Raw genomic sequence first — 21,161 nt, 5'->3', positions numbered from 1 at the left:
CTCCTAGGGACTTTGAACCACTAAGAGAGGTCCATGTCACAGTTTCACTCCTTTCTTTCAGTGTTAGCAACATTTTAAAAAGTTGAGCATTACACATAATCACTCAATTCCCAGAGCTGGGCTATGTCAAACACACTAAAAGACATGCATTTTGAAATTTAACTGTATGAAGTTCAACAAGGCCAAGTGCCGGGTCCTGCACCTGGGGCACAACAACCCCAAGCAGAGCTACAGGCTGGGAGATGAGTGGTTGGAAAGCTGCCTGGCGGAGAAGGACCTGGGAGTATCGGTTGATAGTCGGCTGAATATGAGCCAGCAGTGTGCTCAGGTGGCCAAGAAGGCCAACAGCATCCTGGCTTGCATAAGAAGCAGTGTGGCCAGCAGGGCTAGGGAGGTGATTGTCCCCCTGTACTCAGCTCTGGTGAGGCCGCACCTCGAGTACTGTGTTCAGTTTTGGGCCCCTCGCTACAAGAAGGACATGGAGGTGCTCGAGAGAGTCCAGAGAAGGGCAACGAAGCTGGTGAGGGGTCTGGAGAACAAGTCTTAGGAGGAGCGGCTGAGGGAGCTGGGCTTGTTCAGCCTGGAGAAGAGGAGGCTCAGGGGCGACCTTATCGCACTCTACAGGTACCTTAAAGGAGGCTGTAGCGAGGTGGGGGTTGGTCTATTCTCCCATGTGCCTGGTGACAGGACGAGGGGGAATGGGCTGAAGTTGCGCCAGGGGAGATTTAGGTTGGATGTTAGGAAGAACTTTACCGAAAGGGTTGTTAGGCATTGGAATGGGCTGCCCAGGGAAGTGGTTGAGTCACCATCCCTGGAGGTCTTTAAAAGACGTTTAGATGTAGAGCTTAGTGATATGGTTTAGTGGGGGACTTGTTAGTGTTAGGTCAGAGGTTGGACTGGGTGATCTTGGAGGTCTCTTCCAACCTAGATGATTCTGTGATTCTGTGAAATGAAATCCTGAGGCGTCACTGATGAGGTCTTGACCTTGCTCTCCTTTGGTGAGGCAGCATGTCCTTACCTCCCTCGTATGTGCCTGAGGATTAGTCTTGATTTTGTTGAATCTCAGTAGCACAGATCTGCACATTTGCAGCTAAAAATACTACATTTTACTCATGTGATGAGTAAAATACTAAGTTTTACTTCAGTGGAGTGACACCAGTGAAGTCACTGAGATCTGCAGAGTGTTAATGTGGCTGTTGGTTTTCTGTGAAGTAAAGCAGATCCATGCCGGGAAAAGATCAACACAGTCAGTTTCTTTTCTCTGAAGAAACACAAATGAGCAAAGCCCTGAGACTTCCATGGTTGTTCACACCAGGGCACTTCTCAGAGTGCTAAGCATTACCCTTGTCCTGGTGAGGGCTGGAGCAGCAGGGCGTCCAGCCCATGGTGCTTCCCAAGCTCTGCAGCTCTGCATGATGGGTGCAATTCAGTGCGATGCAAGGGCCATCATTTCTGTGTTGCTGGGAGTGGAAGCCACTTCGCATGGCCATATGGCAGTGCTACTCCTTAGACAGTGATGAGCTACAAGAATTAAAAGATAAGTCCAGTAACGCAAACTGAAAGGAATTTGCTAACACAGTGGCTGCCCCCCTTGCAGTGGATGAGTTTTGGCACTGCTGGCGAAATGTCACTGCACAATGAATGTGCCTTTGAAATGCATGAAAAAATGCATGGCGAGGAATGCTATTCATTATTCTTTCCATGGAGAAGACTGAAAATTTCCCACCTTCCTATATCATATGCTATTCATGCTCTAAGCCCTGTTGAGCTGTATAGAGCTTCTTTAGAGTGGTGAACCAGGGAGAGGAAAGCATAATGGACTATTTTGGAGGAGAGATCTTTTTGCTAAACTGCCCCAGATCTGGAGTCTGGGGGAGGGGAAGAGGAACGAAGACAAAATGTTGTTTTCTGAGAGCATTTGCTTTCCTGCACCCACTCTTATTTTTTCTCCCTATGAGTAACCTGCTTTCCTTGGAAAGGGGTGAGCAGACAGCTCAAAGGACTGACCTACAGTTACACAGAGTGGAAGCCAACTGAGCCCTTAGGTACACCTTTTCCTCCACAAACACGAAGCTTTACTGCTTCATCCCCAGACTCCTGGCTAGGGAAAGAGAGAGCATTCTGATGGGTGTTAAGCAGCTATTTCTTTAGCAATGAATTCCTAGCTGAGGCTGCAAATGAAGATGGCCCTGTGCCTCCAGCCCAGCTGCTGCACATCCTTGGTCTCCTGTGGCCTCCCTCTGCAGCATGTCCAGGAATAGATGGCAATGTCCACACTCCATACAGGACCTGTGCAGTACCAGAACACATACTGTTCAACTTGGGTTTACAGTCAGGTTTTCCTTCTCCAACTGCTACTTCATTGATTGGGGAAAAAAGTGTTTCCAAAACTACATAACTAAAGCTGGATGCCAGACTAAGCTCTCTTCCTAAGAGCTTGACTCCATGTGAGAGAAGAGTTTGGTGCAGAAAGCTACAGTATGTAACATCTCCCAACAGCCTGCCCTATGCCACTGAGGACAGGAAAAGACCAGCCCTGGAAGGTAACGTGCTAGGCTTGTCCTCGCTTTAACCATACCAAGGCTTTTGCATGACTCCTACTCTAGGCCCAGTTCCTCTGGTTAAAGGACAGCTCTATTCTGAGATATAATTTCAATGAACTGGGACTGTGCAGCTTCAGCACCTCATGAGTCAGTGATTACATGCCAGTTCTTGTATAAACCATAATGCTTAGAGCAGCTGTCCAAACTTTTCCAACACTTGTATCCTGAGCTGTAATATTCATTTTATATCTGTATGCAAATTTTTTAGCTGATGCAAGAGTTAAAATAAAATGGCCACTATCTTCACACTTCAGTAACAGTAAGGAAAACAGCTGCTGAATACACAGGATTGCTGGTACTGGGTAGGACGGTGCCTTATTCATACAGCCTCCTTGCAGAGTAGAACAGCCTTGTAATATACATGCTAATAAGCTCCTCAGTTTCTGCTCCTAATACAATGAATTTGCACTGGGGCACAGGTCCATTAGAGCCCTCCCCATGTCACAGAGCTAAGCATTTTAAATGGAATCTGTTGTTTGGAAGAAACACCGTTTAACTCCTAAAACATCCAGCACTGATCTCTCTTATGTTGGTGGTGGCGTTTTCCAGGAGTGGCTCCAGGAAGTGGGCACCTCATCCTGTGGAGGTTGAGGCCATCTTACAGAACAACACCAAGATCTCACACAAGATTTGCTTCCCCAATGAAACAGAAGAGGTGAGAACTTACTTGTTTTCCCGGCCTTGACCATTTTCCCAGCCATGATGTATTTATGCAGGAACACGTTTCAAGATGTTCAGTGTTCTTACTTGTTCCTCTCCTCATTGTGACTAAAGTCTTGTTATCTCACAGACATTTGATGTGGGAACAAATACCAAAATCCGGACTCTGTGTCAGAACATCGCTTCCAAATTACAGCTGAGCTCCTGGGAAGGCTTCAGCCTCTTTGTCAAGATTGCAGACAAGGTAACTTTTCTCAGCTATGGCAGGGTAGCCAGACCCCCTCTTCCTCTCTTACTTCTCCTCCAGGCTACCTAAGTAACCATATATGAAGTGAAGCAACAGAGCCAGTCATTACTGCTTCTGTCATGCTGAAGGGATACAACCTAGTCTAGAAATTCTAGCACTTGACACTTGAGTCTCCTGAAGAAGCTGGATGGAGAGGCAGAGTTTCTATCAGTCTACCGGTACACACGTGGTACTAAAAGCAGAGGACATAGCTTTTCTTGCAGCTGCTAGGATGGTAGCAAACTGCATGTTGCATACTGCTGGATTCAGCCTTTCTGAACTCAGGCTTTCCCAAGAGATACGCTGTACACCTGCAGTACTCACTAGTCTTAGGGAAAGCAGTGGCTGACCAGCACCAGTCATTGCTCTCTAGTTTCTCAAATCTTGCCTTCCCTGAAGTCTGGGTAGGCTGCTTTGCTGAGAGGTCTCTTCTCTCTGGAACTGCTTGAGGATTGTGATCGTCGCAAAAGCAATACTGAGTCCAAGCACAGGGAGTTTCTGATGTGCTGTGTTCCTGAGAAGAGGAACCCAGTATCTGTCAATATTTTAATTATGAGATAGCTAGGATAAGGTAGGCATCTTCAGCTTGACTTCAGTAAGGAGGTTGGAAGGAAAAAAGCAACAGAAGATGGAATAAACCTTCCCATATGAAACGGAAATCATGTAAGCCCTCTTCCTTCTCCTGTTTCTCCACTTGTTTCCCCTTGCCTCCGTCTTTCCTGCTGTAATCGTGCTGTCTTGCTGTAGAAAGGGAAAGAAAATATTTGCGTATGTGGGCACAGGTAGTATTTTATACGATCTACTAATCCTTCTTTTCTCCCCTTCATTGCTTGGTGTCTTCCAGGTGATCAGTCAGAATGAAGCAGACTATTTCTTTGACTCGCTAAGGCAGGTGACAGATTGGAACAGGAGGAATAAACCAGTGAAAGATGGTAAGGGGAGTACCAGCATGACAAGAACCTGTGTGAAATGATGTGTTGAACTGGAAAAGCAGCAAATTTACCCAGTAGGGGTTATTCCATCTTGCCAAATGTGTGACAAGGTTGTCTTAGTACCATTTTTGTTTGTACATACACAGTTCCTGCCTGCACAAGCATTAAGATCCAGTGACCTCATGCAGCCAGCCACTGGCTGTCAGAAACACCAGAATATCTTGTCTGAGGATCTCTGCATAGATTTTAAATTGGTACAAATTATTCTTTGACTTGTTGCATCCAAAACACACATCTGGATGTATGCAAGTTAGATAGATTGATCCTGCTTATGATTCAAGGCTCATACATTGCCAGATCAGGTATCAGCCAATACATGTAAATAGGTTCTTTACAAAGTGTCATTCCCATTCCTTCGGTCATTAGAAAATTGCTGTCTGCATTACTACCTGGTGATAACCAGACCACAAGTTGTATTGCTAGAGGAATGTGTTTTTAGCATAAAAAAATATAACAGTAATGACAGCAATTCTTTCCACTTCACCCCCATGTATAACTTACATTTTGAAATCTACAGCAAACTCAAACTCCCTTCAAATTTCATATTCATTGACCCTGACATTTGCTTATTTCAGGACAGTGACGTTCAACTTCCAGAAGCACTAGGTATCTAAGAGACTTTCTAGCTTCCCTCTTCTCCCCACACCTGATGCAGCTGTTAGGATCTCTGAAAAACACAGCATAAAGATGTCAGTGCACTAAATCACAGTTCATTTCTGTAAACACATCCACTGGGGAATGTACCAGCATCACTGTAACAGAATTCAAGTGTGCTGAAGATCAGCAAATAGCTGTCACGAGCAGCAAGAAATAACAAACACTCATATTGTTGGGACCCTCAATTATTCATCCACCTCTGAAGAGTCTAATGCTGCACCTCAGATCACTGCATGATGGGTGTCCAGGAACTGACAATTAGCCACAATTCCTTGGCCATCTAAAATGTCCTTTTCTGTGCTGTTTTTGCTGTTGTTGTTGTTTGTAATTTTGTTGTTATTAAATGCAGAACTGTATTTCTGAAGAAACTCACAACTGGAGTTCCACTCACTGTGGAACTCTACAGTGATACAGAGGACAATGACAAGATGTTGTTTCCTTAGGGGCTGCTATGTCTGTGGCTTATGAAGTGTACTTCATGAGAAAGCTGTGGTTGAACGTAACTCCTGGGAAGGACCTGAAAGCTGATTCAATTTTTCATTACCATCAGGTAACCAGCTCCCTAAAGTGTAAATGTATCAGCAATAAGCCAAGAAATACTCCTGAAAAAGTAAGCCTGCCGGAGTATTACCCTCTCACTCACCAAGGCCTACATTATAAAGCCTCCGGAGGAACACCTCTGGGAAGCACAGTTCAGACTCCGAAGCAGATTTACGTTTTATTGTTCATGCCTTAGCTATACAGTTATGTCAAGAGCACAGCTCCTTAACCTAATTGTTCCTTGGACATGCTCATTTTCCTCCATGACTGTATGGAGAAACTCCAGAAGGAGCCAAAAGTTCTTGGAATGCCCTTGGAATGTGCTTGGTGAGACCCACACCCTGACCTCACAGTTTTAGTATGCATAAGTCAGTGTTTGCTTCAGCCCTTTCTGTCTGGATTCAGAGCGTGTCTTTTCCAGGAGTTGCCAAAGTACCTCAGAGGCTACCACAAATGTTCCAAGGACGAAGCTGTCCAGCTGGCAGGGTTGATTTATAAAGTGCGCTTTAACAATGACCGCACACAGTTGGCAATCATCCCCAAAATCCTGAAGGAGCTGGTGCCAGACAATCTGCTCCGAGCAATCTCAGCAGATGAGTGGAAGAAGGTAAGAAAAAGCACTTCTTAAGGCTTTTATTATTCTTACTACTTTGATAGAGCTTTATGAGAGAAGAAATACATCAATCCACACTACTTTTTTGATTTGAATCTTTGAAAGCACTGTAGAGTGATGCTGTTTTGCCACTTATGATCTAGATGCAGTCATCATCTCTACCAAACCTTTGAAAGATATCTGCATGCCTGGGACTGCTTTGCGATGTGCATTTTTCTTGGAGATATTAATCTCTTGTCTATGTCCAGAAGAAGAGTTAGATATTGAAAGTCAGTGATGGGCATGGTGATTTGAGGACCTTGTACAGAAACCGAAAATTAAGACATGCTAAATATTTAAAAGGTTGGCCAGCAAATCAGTGACCTTGCACTGTGTACATGCTACTCACAGCAAAAGGCTCTTTTCTTCACCAAAAGGCAAGAAAGCTTCAGCACATACTTCAAAAACAGAGGGAGGGTCCCCCCTAAATGTTTCAGTAGAAAATGAGATCTATGTCTGCCAGGAACACTAGTACCACCTCTCTGCCCTGGAATCTGTTCCCTTGAGCTCTTGGACTTCCTTCACACAACTCATTAGTAAGAAACGCTGGGGAAGTTCTGGCCCCACTTTGCCCCATGGCATGGTAGGCAACTGATTTTCATGGTCTTCTGTTGCTGTGGGCACAAGACTGACCTTGCTGATGGTCTGATGCCTTCTCTAGTGCTAGTGCTAGACAGTGGAAACGTGCCTGTCTCCAGCTGACTCGGCTGTGTATCCTTTCTTCTAAACAGAGCATTATTGCAGCATATAGCAAACATGAAGAAAAAACTGTGGACGAGGCCAAGATTGCCTTCTTGAAAATAATATACCGGTGGCCAACGTTTGGATCAGCCTTCTTTGAGGTGAAGGTAGGTTTAAAGGCCTGTATGAACAGCTTTGGTAGTAGACCAGCACTAGGAGATATGGACGGACCATAATAAAGTATCTGTGTGAGAATTCATTATAAAACTGGGTTCCCATCATACCCTGAGGAAAATGTGGTTCCTTGAAAGTGGGGAGATAACTACTTTATCCCTTCGGAACAATGCTTGTTACTTACTGGCTGTATTGTTCTGGTTCTGGAAGGGGCAGAAGTGCCAAACGTAGGAGTACACTGCAAAGAAATCATGCTGCTACATGCACTGTTGAGGAATGACCAGTTGTAAAACACAGTGGTAGTACAAATACCATTATATCCAGTTGTAATACCCAATATTATGACTACATAGCAAATGGGGGCGGGGGGAGAGTTATGTAGATACTGTCTTGTCATTGTTCTCCACAACAAAATGCTGCCCAATCTCCTGTTTCTGGGGTCTGACTCTGTATACCTTCAGGGATCATTCCCCCTTTTTTACCTTTAATTTCTCCTCATTACGCTCCTACCAGACTAATCTGCAACCAACCATTAAGCCTACTATCAGCCTAGGAAATAATGGACCTGATTCTGCTTTTATAGCAGTGAGTTACGTATCTCAAGTCATAATTATACACCAAGAAAATTCATCCTTAGCAATAGTTACATAATACTGAAGAGCTTCAAGTTTCAGTGGTTATTTGGCAAAGAGAACAAGCAGTGCTGGGCGCCGTTAGGTGTGTCACCACACCTAATACAGATAATTTTTTCACATTTTGTGTTTATTTTCTGCTCTGTTGCTCATTTATAGCAAACCTCCGAGCCAAATTTCCCAGATATTGTGCTGATTGCAATCAACAAGCAAGGAGTCTCATTGATGCATCAGAAGACAAAGGTAACAGTTGCTTCTCAAGAATCTAAACAAGGGTTTCACTGACACTCCTAATTTAGAGACAGCAACAGGACCTCAGTGTTAGAAGAGGATAGAGTCCAGTCCCTCTACTCATTTTTTGTGACAAACTGAAGAAAATGTTATAGCCTCAGATCACTTCTTTGCAGTTTCTGCACTGAAAAGGGAACAGTGTAGAGTGTCTCTGAAAAAAGAGATGGTTATAATGATGGACCTACACAAAATGGTAGCATCAGGTTGATGGATGATACACTAGGGAGCCTGCTTCAGAAAAATGCTCTGCAGGAAACACAAGCTATTTAAAAGATCATGTCAAATGATGGTGTTTACCAGCCCTCTAACCTAGCCAAACTGTCTGGTCTTACCAGGCTCCCAGGCAAAAACATTTATAAGTATCACTATTTGCTTTTCATAAGAGAATAAATATCCAGTGAGTTTTAGATTATTGCAAATACGATGGCAGTAGGCTAAGGAAGGAAAAAAAAAACGCATAATAAGAGGAAGTCCCTTAGAGTGATTAAGACACACCTGCGTGGTGAGAATACCATATACCACTAGTGTGGATGCGAGACCTACCTTGATCCACTGCATAGAATGCTTTTGCTCTACAGGTTTTTGTATATAACAGCCTATATTCATTTGAGAAACATTGCACAATTCAGTTAAATCGGTTTGTTTCTCCTTACAGGAAATTTTAACAGTTTATCCCTTTAACAAAATCTCCAATTGGAGCAGTGGGAGCACGTACTTTCACATGACAATAGGGAACCTGGTACGAGGAAACCGGATCTTATGTGAGACATCTCTGGTAAGGATTTTGTTAAATTACGGACAAGAGCCTCCTATTTTTTTCTTTTAAATCCAGACCTGTTACAGAACAGTAATGCCAAAACAGACCATTAAAACCAGTGCAGATACAAAAACATTTACTGTTAATGTCAGTATAACTGCAGTTTAGAACAAGTTCGGTGCTATGCAATGCTATCTGATGCAAAAAGCAAGCCACAGAAATGAAGAAAAATAGTAAATTCCCAAGTTTTTCCCATACATCAAAATTCTCTCTGTTTGGGAAAAACAAACGACTGCACTTATCCACAAAACTACCTAAGAGGATTTTCATCTTCTGTGATTTAATCTGCTATACAACAATGACATCTTGTAAGGTTTTCCTCTTTTAAATGAATGGTACCGACTCTTTAAGAACTGTTTTCAGACTGTTCAGACTCAGACAAGCATCATTGTATTGATATTTAAAGGTAAAAGGTAAAATTGTGAAGAAAACTTTAAAACACTTAAGGTCTAACTTCTCTCACAGAAACCCTTGGATTCCTAAGTACAATGTCAAGCTATAGTGTCAAATTTCGGTTTGAATGACAAGGATATAACAATGACAGTAGAGCTGTGCTCTGTAAACTTTTCTGTATCTATGAAAGGAAGACTGGAGGGAGGAATAGATAAATAATTATAAAACCAGTAATAGCTGTTGGAATAGACATCATCCATGCAGTAAAGTATCTAAGAAGGTCAAACAGAGAGGAAATGACAGTTATTTTTGCTTATGGGGCTATTTGAGAGACTTAAGACTTCTTTCTTTTCTGACAGGGTTACAAAATGGATGACCTATTAACATCCTATGTACGTGTGCTAATGAATGCTGTAAACAAGCAAAAGAGCCTCCCAGCCTGAAAGCAAAAACAGAATCCATGACCTACATCAGTGCCAAACTACCTGTAATTTCATCTCCCAGAAGAAAAACTATTTAAAAAATATTAATCTTGCTGATCAGTTTTCTGATCACACACTGAATTTGAACTGTGCTGCTGAAATATTACCACAAGAGAAGCTCCACAGAGCACGTGCTTTCAAATATCTTCAGCACTTCTCTTTCTTAGGTGTAGTATTAGAATTCCATTCAGTCTTTGGATTCAGAGAACATTTAGCTCTATTTTAATCTAATACTCCAGATCTCCTCCATTTTCAAAGAGAGAGACACATTAACAGATTTTTTTTCCTTTTGGACAGAAAAGCCCCCTTAGTTTCCTACACTCTCACCAAATGCATAATTTGCAAATAAAGGTAACATCTTTTCCTTCGTACTGGAAATTCTAAAAGTGGATAAATGCCCTTTAGTAGAAGGATAATTGGACAGCCTGAAAGGCAAGATAACGTTTTTCATCCTTTTACCACTAGATTATGTACTGAAGTTACAGTAGACTATGACAACCATTTACTGTCACAATATAAATGTCACTCCTGTGTGATGCAAAATTAGTGGGCTGTCCACTAGTTTATCACTGCCTTGGTTAAATTGCTTTCTTTCTCCAACAATTCATAAAACACTCAGAAACTAATAATTGCTTTCTACTCCGCAATTTCTATTAAGCATAAACAAACTCTGAAATGGATCTGAATTTTGGGCCCATTACTTCTACTCAGTTGCTCCTATTTCAAGTTATAGATATGCTTATTAGAACTGAAGAACGCAGTCTAACAGACATCTGTTGAAAAGAGACATATTTCTGCTATATAGAAATGTTCTCAGCTTGGAGTTATGCAGACACTCATTCACAAGACAAGAATGGTAGAAAAGATCAAGCAAAATTAAAGCTGTTTCCTGCTTCAGGCACTGAGTGGTAATTTGATTCAGCGCTTGTTCACAGACCTTAGTGAAAACACAGCGTTGAACCGTCAGGAACCAGAGCACGTAAAGCATCTGTACCGCAGTGACAGTAAGCCTAGATGCTTACCCCACCAGAGAACAAGCAGCCATTCCTCAGTGACAAGCCCTCCTTTGCATGTGGTGAAACATGGACATGTCTTAAAGCATTTACACCAAGTTCCTTGAGACACAATCTGGCAGCGCTGGAAAAGCAGCTCCGCTAGATCTCTCACTAATTTGCCAATGTATGCACAATGGTTCCCTTGTTTCGGAGTTCTGTACATGCATGGCAGGGAAGAGCCCCATCCTCTTTGTGCATATAAATGAGTGCCACACTTGTCAGAATAGTTGATCATTTTGCAAGCAATTAGATATTCCTGCTGTAATGTCCATTGCTGGCAATGGAAACTTTTTAAGACTAATGACTTTTGAGTTGTTTTGTCATCTTATGTCTGATCTAACTGACTGTAAGTGAGAAGCATTCAATACTTCACCTGTGCAGAAAGAAATTTTGCATCCAAAATGTACTGTTTCTGGTTTTTAAATAAACTCTGCAGAAAATCAACCACGATGTCTTTTTCAACATGAAAAGTGAGTATTCACTCCAGATCGATGCAACTTAAACTGTCCACTACAGTCTGTAAATGATCATAGCATCTCATCTACTTTTTGTATATGCAATACAATTTGTACGGCATAACCTCTAAGAGAATGATATCCCTTTTCTGCACAACTTCATCAATTAACACATCACCATTGAAGCAACACATCCAAAAAATTCAACACAACACAACATTGAATCAGATCTGGGCAATCCTCAGAGCTCCTCATGATGTGTAATGCTCCACTGGTCAGCACTGCAATTGTAAATGTACTATATACAACTTGGTTTTTTTTTTTTTTTTGTGCAAAGATTTAAAATGTATTACAATTAACTTTATTACAGGAACACAAACAGGTATAGTATTACAGTATTTCAATCCACAGTCACGTTAGGTTAGACAGCATAAGCAATGTGTGATAAAACGAGAGCTCCACACTGTGCAGAATCTACACTTATCATCAAGGCCTGAACCATGACTAATAGCTGCTAGTTCTTTTACTCAGTCTGTGCTATCCTTAGCACTTAATGGTGCTTTACAGACTAGTGCAACTGCATTTATTACATTCGTCTGCAACCTATTCCTTCACCATCTAACCACTGATTTAAAAGCGTCAGTCACATCATCTAATACAAAACACACAACATCTAGAAGCTCTCTGTACAGAAGGCTGGACATTTGCATACATTGCACAGACTGTTGTGAAAATAAAGGCTGGGATGCAAACCCTAGATAGCAGATTAGTTTGCCATGAAGAAAGATAGCAAGTGATTAACATACCCTTTTAATACAAATAAGCTTCACATGCTGTGATTTTTAAAAGCATAACCATTTTCAAGTGTAGTCAGTGAATATTAGTCATTGTAATTCAGTATAAATATGAATGTAAACTATAAATGTATGTAATGAGACAACAGCTTTTAGTCAGTATAGACTTCTGAGCCAAATTCACCCTTGATATAAATCTATGCTCTCCAGTGGTATGACACGTAGGATGAATTTGGTCAGAATGTCTATTTACAGCAATGAAAAAAGCATGCAGCTTATTTCTGACCAAGACCTTGACTTTATTTAAAAAAAAAAAAAACAATGTCAGCCTGTCAACACACTAAGCAGAATTTTTAAGTCTGCATTATGTTCTACTTATTTTCTAAAAAAGTAGACTCAAAAAGGTAAAGGGAAGATGCACTTCTTCAAAGTATTTATAATTATTTCTCTTACTCCCTCAATTCCACTGTCTCACAAAAGGTACAGGAGTAACGTTAATTATTCTATCTCTGCACATGGCAGGATAAGAAAGGTAATTGTGAAAAAATAATAATTCAAGAGATGCTAACATATCGTCACAATATGCTACTTATAGAGATCAATGACTATGATGATTTTTTCCCTCCACTAATTTTGAGAAATGCTCTGAAGAGAAGGGCAAAATCCAGATTGTAAAGAACTGAACAGCTTATGAAAGAAAATGATATCGACTATCCTTTGAATGCTGAAGCTTATTTGGCCTACTGAATTTCTAACATGAGACAAAGTGAGAGGACACACTAAATCTCTACTTGCAGTAGTAATTCCATTTGCCTCTACATGCATGCATTTTCCATTGCTGAACTTGAGTGGCCACTAAAAGAGTATTTCCTACTGCCAGCTAGTTAACCAGCCATTCTGCATTTACCAGTAAGCACACAGCTTTGTGTTCCTCCACCATTTTCCCAGGAAGCTGAAGACACACAGCTGCTCAGATTTGGCATTAGGTGTGGCCTGTGACTAAGATTATAGGAACAGACCTCCATGCTTTGTGCTGAGAAGAATCTGCGTAACATAGTGAATTGCACCTAGATCTGAAGTTTTGTGCTTTACTGTGTCAACCAAATGCCAAAGAATAGGCTTACAAGACCAGTCTTTTCAGTGGCCACATACTACTGCACTAAAAGACATGCTGCTCTTTGTGCTCTTAACTAAAAGACCATTTAAAGGCTAGTGAGAGAACAGGCCCAAGTCACATGTTCTCCTAAAGCAGTGACAAAAGCAGCTACTATTAGTGTAATCTGCAGTGCACATTGGTCAGAAGACGATGCAAGAGTTCTACCATCAGATTAAAGCCTATCCCCTCATAGTGTTACAGTGGATGCAGTATACCCCAGTTAAGAGCTTATGGTAAATTAAGACAACAAAAAAGCAAAGCAGCTGAAGGAAATTGAATTAGGAAAGCCAGTATCTAAGAGATGGTGGGATTCTTACCTGCACACAGTTAACCAGAATTTCTCACCACTGCTACGATATATCGCTGCTGCAGTTTCATGGGTAGTGGCTACAGCACGCATGTTAACAGCTATCAGTGCTTTAGCTATCATCTCGTGTAGATCCATTCTGAGCAGAGTACGATGGCAGTGAGGGCAATTTTAAGGCAGCTTATTGCCCCAACCCAGTTGCTGCTCATACACGCCAAAAGTGAGGAAGCTTTAATTTCTTGCTAACTAATTCACCTGGGGCTGCAGGGTGCTGCCAAGACCCAACTGCTTTCTTCGTTTGACCTACTAAACGATACACTTTTTGGCAGATTTAAGTCACACATGGGACAGCAGTCCTCCAGTGCCTTCCATCCTGTTCACCTTGCAAAAAGGGCAGATAGTCTCCAAATATTCATGGAAAGGGATTCTCAGGCTGCTCAGCTAAGTTCAGCACAGGAAACCACAGGACACACCTTCAAAGGTCTCAGTAGCTCACAGGTGGACTCAGAACAGCTCTGCTGATGGCTCACCCTTAAAGAAGTACTGAGAATGTTCAAAACCAATACACTTCTCAGCACCTTGGGTTGTACTAGCAGAGGCAGTAGGACCAGTGAAACTGCACTAGTGACAGGGAAAACTATGGAGCAGAAAGAAACCTGGAAGCAAAACTGTACTCTTAAGAGGTACAGATTGAAGTCTGAGGTCCTCTCTTTAAGTACACTCAGGTCTTAAGAAGAAAGTTGATGGGTAACTCTTACTTGGTTGAAAAATTTAAGAAAAATATTTACTATTTTTTCTCCACAAAATTGCATCTGCTATCAACTCTAAATATTAGAAATTCCTTCATGTAACTACGCTTTCTGGATAGTGACCTAAGAGTATATTCTCACCTTTCAAATAAAGTGAGAAGGACTGGATTTGAAACTGAAGCACTTAAATTAATACCATATTATAAACTGGATTTCATCATGCAAAAGAATGACACACTGCCTCAAGAAACATCAGCTGTGTCAGTGGACAGGACATGCTTTGTGTTGACCACTGGAAGCTCTAGTACCCATGACGTAGTAGAGAACAGACTGAGAAAATTATAGTGTCAGTTTCTAAAAAAAAAAATAATTGTCCTTTTCCATAGCCACCTCCTCCTTATGGAGAGCCCAACTATTTTGAAGAAGCTGACTTGGCCTTGGTAACTGCAATCTTCTTACTGTTGAATAGGGAAGCAGCAAAGAAAACTTCTTCAGCTGCCTTATCATTGGTCCTGACTCAGACAAGTAGGCAATGTAGATGCCATCAAGTACAATAACTATTGGCTTCTGAGCTTACTCAGTAAACCTGCAAACCAGGAGGACTGTACAGCATCCATATATGCTCAGGAGGAATCTGGACAATGACTACTGCATCTTGCATGTAGCAAGGAGTGACAGCTTTCAGAGTATTTGCCTGGATATTTAAAAAAAAAAAAAAAAAGTCTTCGCCCAGGGTAAGAAGAGAAATATTTATATTTTAACCAAAAAAAAAGAGCAAACCACACATTTCTTCCACCCCTACACTCAACCAGTATTTCCAAATTCTTTAGACTATAGAGGACTGGAAAGAGAAGTACAGTTCAGCTGAAGAAGGAAAGATTGTGTACAGCTCAACAAAGGCAAAAAAAGTTATTAGCAAATTAATAACCAGCCTGTAAACTGCTCTTTGTGCCAGTGTTAATAGAAAATTGCTTGAGAAAAGGGATAGTAAAGATGCAAGCCACATTACCAGAAGCAGGGGAAGGTACTACTTATCTTTGGTTTCACTTGTTCTTAGTTCTTTCACTTGTTCTTAGTTCACTTGTTCTCTCTGACGTCAATAGCTGCTGTGAGCAGCATCTTATGACTGTAAGAGTACAGTCAGTAGACTGACAGACCTGTTTAAGCTGAGTTTAAATCCAGAGCTTTGGGGTGTGCCTTCTTGGATGCCAGCTCTGACAACTTCTTCAGGCGTTTCTTCAGCTCCAGTGGGAATTTCTCATAGCATTTCTTGCATACAGGCTTCATGTCAAACTCCACAAACTTATTCCTTTAACACAAAGAACAGAGAGCTATTAAAGCACTATTTTCAAACTATATCCCTGACTAAATCAAGTCTGTGTGCATCTACATAAATGCAGCTGCTTGCTTTCTACTGCATTTGTAAAACACCTCACCTCCTTGTCTGCTCATGCAAGTATAAAGATGAGATTTTAATCAGGGAATGAGGGTCTTTAGTATTGCTAGCTTAGTAAGGAGCAAGATTTTGCTATGCATTTGTACTTAACAGCCTAGAATAACAATGCTATCTTGGAATGGAAATATAATTTCAAAGGTCCCCTTTGTGATGAATTAGAGCTCCTTCATATCCAAGACCGGTAGGGCCAATCCAGCATAGCAGGTTAAGGGGTTTGAACCTGAGAAAAGAAAATGTAGGAACACTTTGTTTTCTATTCCTCTTCTACATATTTGGGGTAACTAATCTGAAAGAAAATATTATGCTAATCTAAGCAATTGCAAGTACTGTCAGTGAGGGGAGCATACAGACTAAGGAGCCATGGAAGCTACAGGTATTTCAGGACAGGCAGTTACTTAAAGTTTAAAGCCTTCCTTCTGTAGAGCTGTCCTCTTACTCAATCTTCTCACAAAACAGATTCTTCCTTCATGAACAGAAGGAAAATAAAGTAGAGAATACATTGAGTCCCAGTTCTCTTGCAGTTCTGAAATCCAAGGGATTGAAAATACTCACTCCCACAGAGAAAAAGCATTACTGCTCAGTGGGTCAGTAGTACATCGCCCTTCAGAGGGGCACTGGCTCATGGCACCCCCAAGCTGATACCCTGCCTCAGGGGCAAACTATAAACACTGACTTACTTCAGCGTAAGCTTGATGTTGCAGGTGGAGCAGGAGAAGCAATTCACACACCAGGCCTTGTTAAGAGCTGATACCACTGCAAAAGCAAAAGCACAAAATAAAAGGAAACTGCCAGATTATTTGAATTTGGATTTGTATCCAAATTCAAATGAGGCCAGATGTGTAAAGAAACACTGGTGCCTTGCAACTGTGGGATTGCAACAGCTGCACTAACAAATGGAAAAGGGACAGCGACCCAAAACAAGTAGGGAACAAATCTTACCATCTCCTTCTATCACGTGGCTGCAGTTGTAGCAGACGTCGCCAAAGAGCTGCACAGCAAAAGAAATAAGAACAGGAACTCATGTTACTGACTGCTCATGCTCCCCAAATCACACAGCTGGTGGGAACATTAAATTCTACTTAGTGAATTACCAGACATTGCAGTAGCCCCCAGATATACCAATTTAAGTCTTCTGAATAACTTCTCATACACTTGCCAAATTTTCTATGTTCATTTGGATCTCATACTACTAAATACTACAAGACCTTTTTTGTTGATGCTTCACACTCTACCACTGTTATGTGATCTTAAAGTCCTGTACATGGGACAATTTGAGTATTACAGGATCTGTAAAGTATGACACTCATTGAAGACAAACATCTCCTGATGCTAAACTATAAACACCAAAACAAAACCTACAGCTACTTTCAAAACAGTAACACTTATCTCTTACAAAAGAAAGAGACTAACTTATCTGAGAGAAGAAAATACCAAATTCATAGCTGCCCACTGTACAGTAAAAATACATTTGTGTTGACTTGTGAAACATACTTTTCTTACGTGTTAGACAGCACAACAAAAATTTCAGGCCCACAGAAGTCAGTAATTAACAAAGAAGTCCATACAAATAGTTTTGGAGTAGAATTAAAGGGATTTTAATTGCTACCTATAGTCAGTATTTCTTCTCTCAATGGAACAAAGAAAAATCAAACTCCACAAGACATTTCTATTCTGTTCTCAGCATCACTTTTCACATCTACCAAGAAAACCTATATTTTTCAGTTAAATCTCAGTAATTTCTTAATACTGTGTGCCTCTACCAATTGAGATTACCAAAGCATTCGGCAGCCAGAGTGTGTGCCTACAGCACAGATGACAGAATTTACCTGGTTATAGTGAGTTTCACAATAAGCCAGTCCTTTTTTCTCGTAGTGTCGGTGCCCCAAGAATGGCTTCTCACATTTGGCACAAACAAAATGCTGTAAAAGAAAGAAGACTCACTGGCAAGCAATGTGACTTTTCCATCACCAGGGAAAAATTTGCATGGGTACTGTTCTGTCTGCAAATCATAGCTCAGTAAAGGAGACTTAATGATTTAATAAAACTGGGACTGGAAATTATGAGAGTGAGAAGAAAGAGGAAATATTTAGTCTGTTATTAGTAACTAAGAATTACATTAAAGATAAGTAGAACACCTGCTGAAAGGGAATCACATTGTGTCTATACTGATAGACTTGTGGAATATTATCTTGCTTGTTTCAGAGAAAAGAAACAGGAACATAAAATAGGGTTGGTATGAATGCAGTCCAAATGAGCAGCAGCATCTCTTTCACAGTTCAGCCTTGGGAGGTTTGTTACCAAAAACATAAATCAGTACAAAACTTCAGAGCAAGCTGAGACAACTCAGCTGAAAGTTATAGAAAAAAATGACCTGAAAAGGCTTTAAAGGTGAAAATTGCACTGGTTTTGCCTACATTACAAATTCTAAAATTGTAACAAACCTTCTAACTAGGGGTGGAAAGAATATACGTTAGTATATCCAGGTAAATAATTATTTAAATTTGTTAGTAAGTAAATGCTATTTTGTGAACCATATTCTGCAAGAAGGTTTGCAGTGCAATTCTGATGAACCTGCTATACTCATTCACTGACATAAGGTGAAGAAAATCTGAAACATAAGCAATTGCTTCCTGTCTGAATTCTTATGTTACACATCACGTAATCATCTACAGCTTCCAAAGAGCGGTAGTCCTCTTCCAAAATGGTTCCTGAAGGACATTTCAGATTCAGAGAAGCCTTACCTCAACATGCCATTGCTTTCCCAGAGCATTGACCACTCGTCCCTCAATGGGCCTGCGGCAGGCTCCACAGATGGGGATTCCCATCTTGTCATGGCAGGGCAGGCAATACAGTTCTCCCTTCAGTTCCCGGGCCTCAGCAGTCAACTCCTTCCTGAAAACACAAACGTGTCCCTGAAGTAAGAACACCAAGTGAAGCTCCTTAAATCCTGAGATGATATCTCAGAAGACTAAGCTTGAAAGTTAATATATTTTGGCAATGTTCATGCTGTAAATACTGCGTCATTAAATTCAGCTAGCGAAATACAGCTATTGTTGACTGTTTTTTTCTAAATTTTCTTTCTCAGGTTGCTACAAGAGAACACACATGGAGTATCATGTTTTCAGCTAGATACTCTGGCAGAAATATGAGGTGCACTTACATGCAATGATATTGTGTCATGCAAAGACTCAAGCTTCTTTGAATGCGATAGCTCAGGTAAAAGGACTATTCCAGTAGTGGTCAGCAGCAACCAATTTACCTTATTCCTCGGCACTGTTACCCATACAAGGGCAGTACTATGCTCCAGTTACACTGCCTCTCTGAGAAGTAACTTATGTCAGACAGGTATCAGCATGGTAATAATAGACTGTGCCAGAAGACAGACACACCTCTCCAAGTCTTTTTTTTTTTTTCCGCCGATCCAGAAATGCAAAATGGAACTATTTTGAGTAGACTGGTAAATACTATCTTTGTACAGCACTTTGATTATAATCTGCACACGGCCTTTGATGTAAGTTCACACCAAGGAACTGTTATCATTTTCAGTACAGGACAGAAGAACAACATACAGAAAAATAAAACTGCAGTTCTGGGCTTTCCCAATGTCTCCATTTTTCCTCAAAGAATTTCTGTTTGTTCAACAATGTGAAGGCAGCAAAGTTTAGGCCTTGGAAAGGGCTGCATTGCTGACTGTACTGTTTGTCTCTCTCCTTTGTTGGCAGGGTTTAGAATACAAGAACATACCCACAGTGGGTGCAGTTGAAGTGATCTGGATGGTAGGAATCATTCCTAAACATCAGCGGCTGCTCATCAATTATCAGATGGCACTTCTGACAGATGTACTTGCCCAGGCCCTTAGCTTTTTCACGGTTATGGCATGGCCTGCACAGATGCCTGGTTAACAAAGAAAGAAAACATCAGGAAATTCTTTCTACTAAAAAAACGTATACTGCATGCTGTAAGATGTACTTTATGTAATCGGAGAAATATCTTCTGAGGTAAAACTGAACATCATTTAGTTTAGTATCCTGTCTGTCACACCAGTCGCACAGAAAATAATATGCAGATAGAACAGTCTCCAAGCAACATTTCCTCAGAACACTCCTCCAACAGTCTCTGATTTATATACCATACTATAGATGTTCCACAGCTACCATCACCTGACAGTCTTCCAGGTAGTCCTTCCAGCTCTTCTAGATCCAATCCTTTCTGAGAGGTGGACAAGGAAAGGTGGCAACACCCTCTCTCTGTTAATACCTATGGCATCCAGACATATCAGAGGCATTACAGGACTGGGGGAAGGGGAGGGGGGAAAGTTGAGGAATGATAATTAAAAACTATTAAACCACAGCACATTGCTCGAATGCCTTTACCATGGCTGGATTCCTTAGTCTTCAACAGCTAGGACAAACAAGAAGCTATTGAATCCCAGCTCCTCTGTCTACAACTTCCTTTTAGTCCTAAGTTTTAATAAATAAATTAAAAAAAAGAACTATGCCGTTTTACATGGCAAACGTAACTGTTTCTATCTCTTGTTCTAAAACATATTATAAGTACAGCCCTGAACAGGCAGATAAGCCAAATTTGCAGTAGCAAAACTTGGGGAAAGGCATAAAAGGGACTTTGGTAAAGGCTGAAGGAATCCACCAGTTTTATCTCAATTGCTTAGAAGCTCAGAGAAGAAACTGTTCAGTTTATTTGCCTACTGCTCTAGCAGCAATGCTGCAGGCTGGGAAGAATTTATGGTAAAACAAAAATGAGAGAGGAATGAGTTCTGCTGGTTTCACAATCGCAAAACAGAGAATCCTGTTTAATTCCTTTCACAATATCACTATGAGAAACTCTGAGATTTACAGGTCATTCTCAACAGACACAGACAAAAGGAAAAGTTCAAACAGAAAGGGTGGATTTATGGCTGAGATGGTGGGTTCATTGCAGGGCCCCTTCCAAAATTCTGGTATGATGAATCACTTACGCTTAGATCTGTAAAATGGGGATACGGATACAACACAGATGTTGTTGTGAGACGTCAAACATTTATGACCCTCAGCTGGCAGGCGCCCGTCTTAGTGCTAAGTATCATTATTATTCTCTCCAAATCTGAGCCCTCCTGTCAGCAAGAGTTTCTCTCCAGGGCTGGAACTACTGTCTGCCCAGACGGAGTCCAGAAAAAGCAGACAGCATCCCATTATAAGGAAACATGCAGCTGTGCTCATCTCAGCATAAAGGCATCAATTTTATTCGGCACTGTCAAATGGAGAGTAATTATATGGGGCAGGACATAGGGACCCTGAAGCAAGTGTCCTGAAAGAGCCCCCTCTCATTCAGC

General features: G+C 41.2%; 2 protein-coding genes across 5 annotated transcripts in view; one reads left to right on the top strand and one right to left on the bottom strand.

Annotated features, from left to right (window-relative positions):
* Positions 1–11,359, top strand: part of MYO7B (myosin VIIB) — a 51,063-nt gene extending 39,704 nt beyond the window's left edge. For all 3 annotated transcript variants that reach the window (XM_048063115.2, XM_067002615.1, XM_013188025.3), the window contains 9 exons: positions 3,153–3,258; positions 3,394–3,507; positions 4,394–4,481; positions 5,642–5,748; positions 6,160–6,345; positions 7,122–7,238; positions 8,037–8,120; positions 8,824–8,943; positions 9,738–11,359. In XM_048063115.2, the coding sequence (XP_047919072.2) occupies positions 3,153–3,258; positions 3,394–3,507; positions 4,394–4,481; positions 5,642–5,748; positions 6,160–6,345; positions 7,122–7,238; positions 8,037–8,120; positions 8,824–8,943; positions 9,738–9,821 (1,006 nt within the window). In that variant the 3' untranslated portion in view covers positions 9,822–11,359. The remainder of the gene's footprint in view (positions 1–3,152; positions 3,259–3,393; positions 3,508–4,393; positions 4,482–5,641; positions 5,749–6,159; positions 6,346–7,121; positions 7,239–8,036; positions 8,121–8,823; positions 8,944–9,737) is intronic.
* Positions 11,360–11,708: 349 nt separating this feature from the next.
* LIMS2 (LIM zinc finger domain containing 2) overlaps positions 11,709–21,161 on the bottom strand; it is a 32,712-nt gene continuing 23,259 nt past the window's right edge. For both annotated transcript variants that reach the window (XM_048063163.2, XM_048063162.2), the window contains exons 5-10: positions 19,577–19,726; positions 18,574–18,724; positions 17,659–17,751; positions 16,772–16,820; positions 16,510–16,585; positions 11,709–15,685 (exon numbers count right to left, since the gene is read on the bottom strand). In XM_048063163.2, coding sequence (XP_047919120.1) covers positions 15,538–15,685; positions 16,510–16,585; positions 16,772–16,820; positions 17,659–17,751; positions 18,574–18,724; positions 19,577–19,726 — 667 coding nt within the window. In that variant the 3' untranslated portion in view covers positions 11,709–15,537. The remainder of the gene's footprint in view (positions 15,686–16,509; positions 16,586–16,771; positions 16,821–17,658; positions 17,752–18,573; positions 18,725–19,576; positions 19,727–21,161) is intronic.

Source organism: Anser cygnoides, chromosome 9 (assembly GCF_040182565.1).
Source record: "Anser cygnoides isolate HZ-2024a breed goose chromosome 9, Taihu_goose_T2T_genome, whole genome shotgun sequence".
NCBI classification, from domain to species: domain Eukaryota; kingdom Metazoa; phylum Chordata; class Aves; order Anseriformes; family Anatidae; genus Anser; species Anser cygnoides.
Note: the sequence above shows the minus strand (reverse complement) of the source record. Positions and strands in the feature narration are given on the sequence as shown.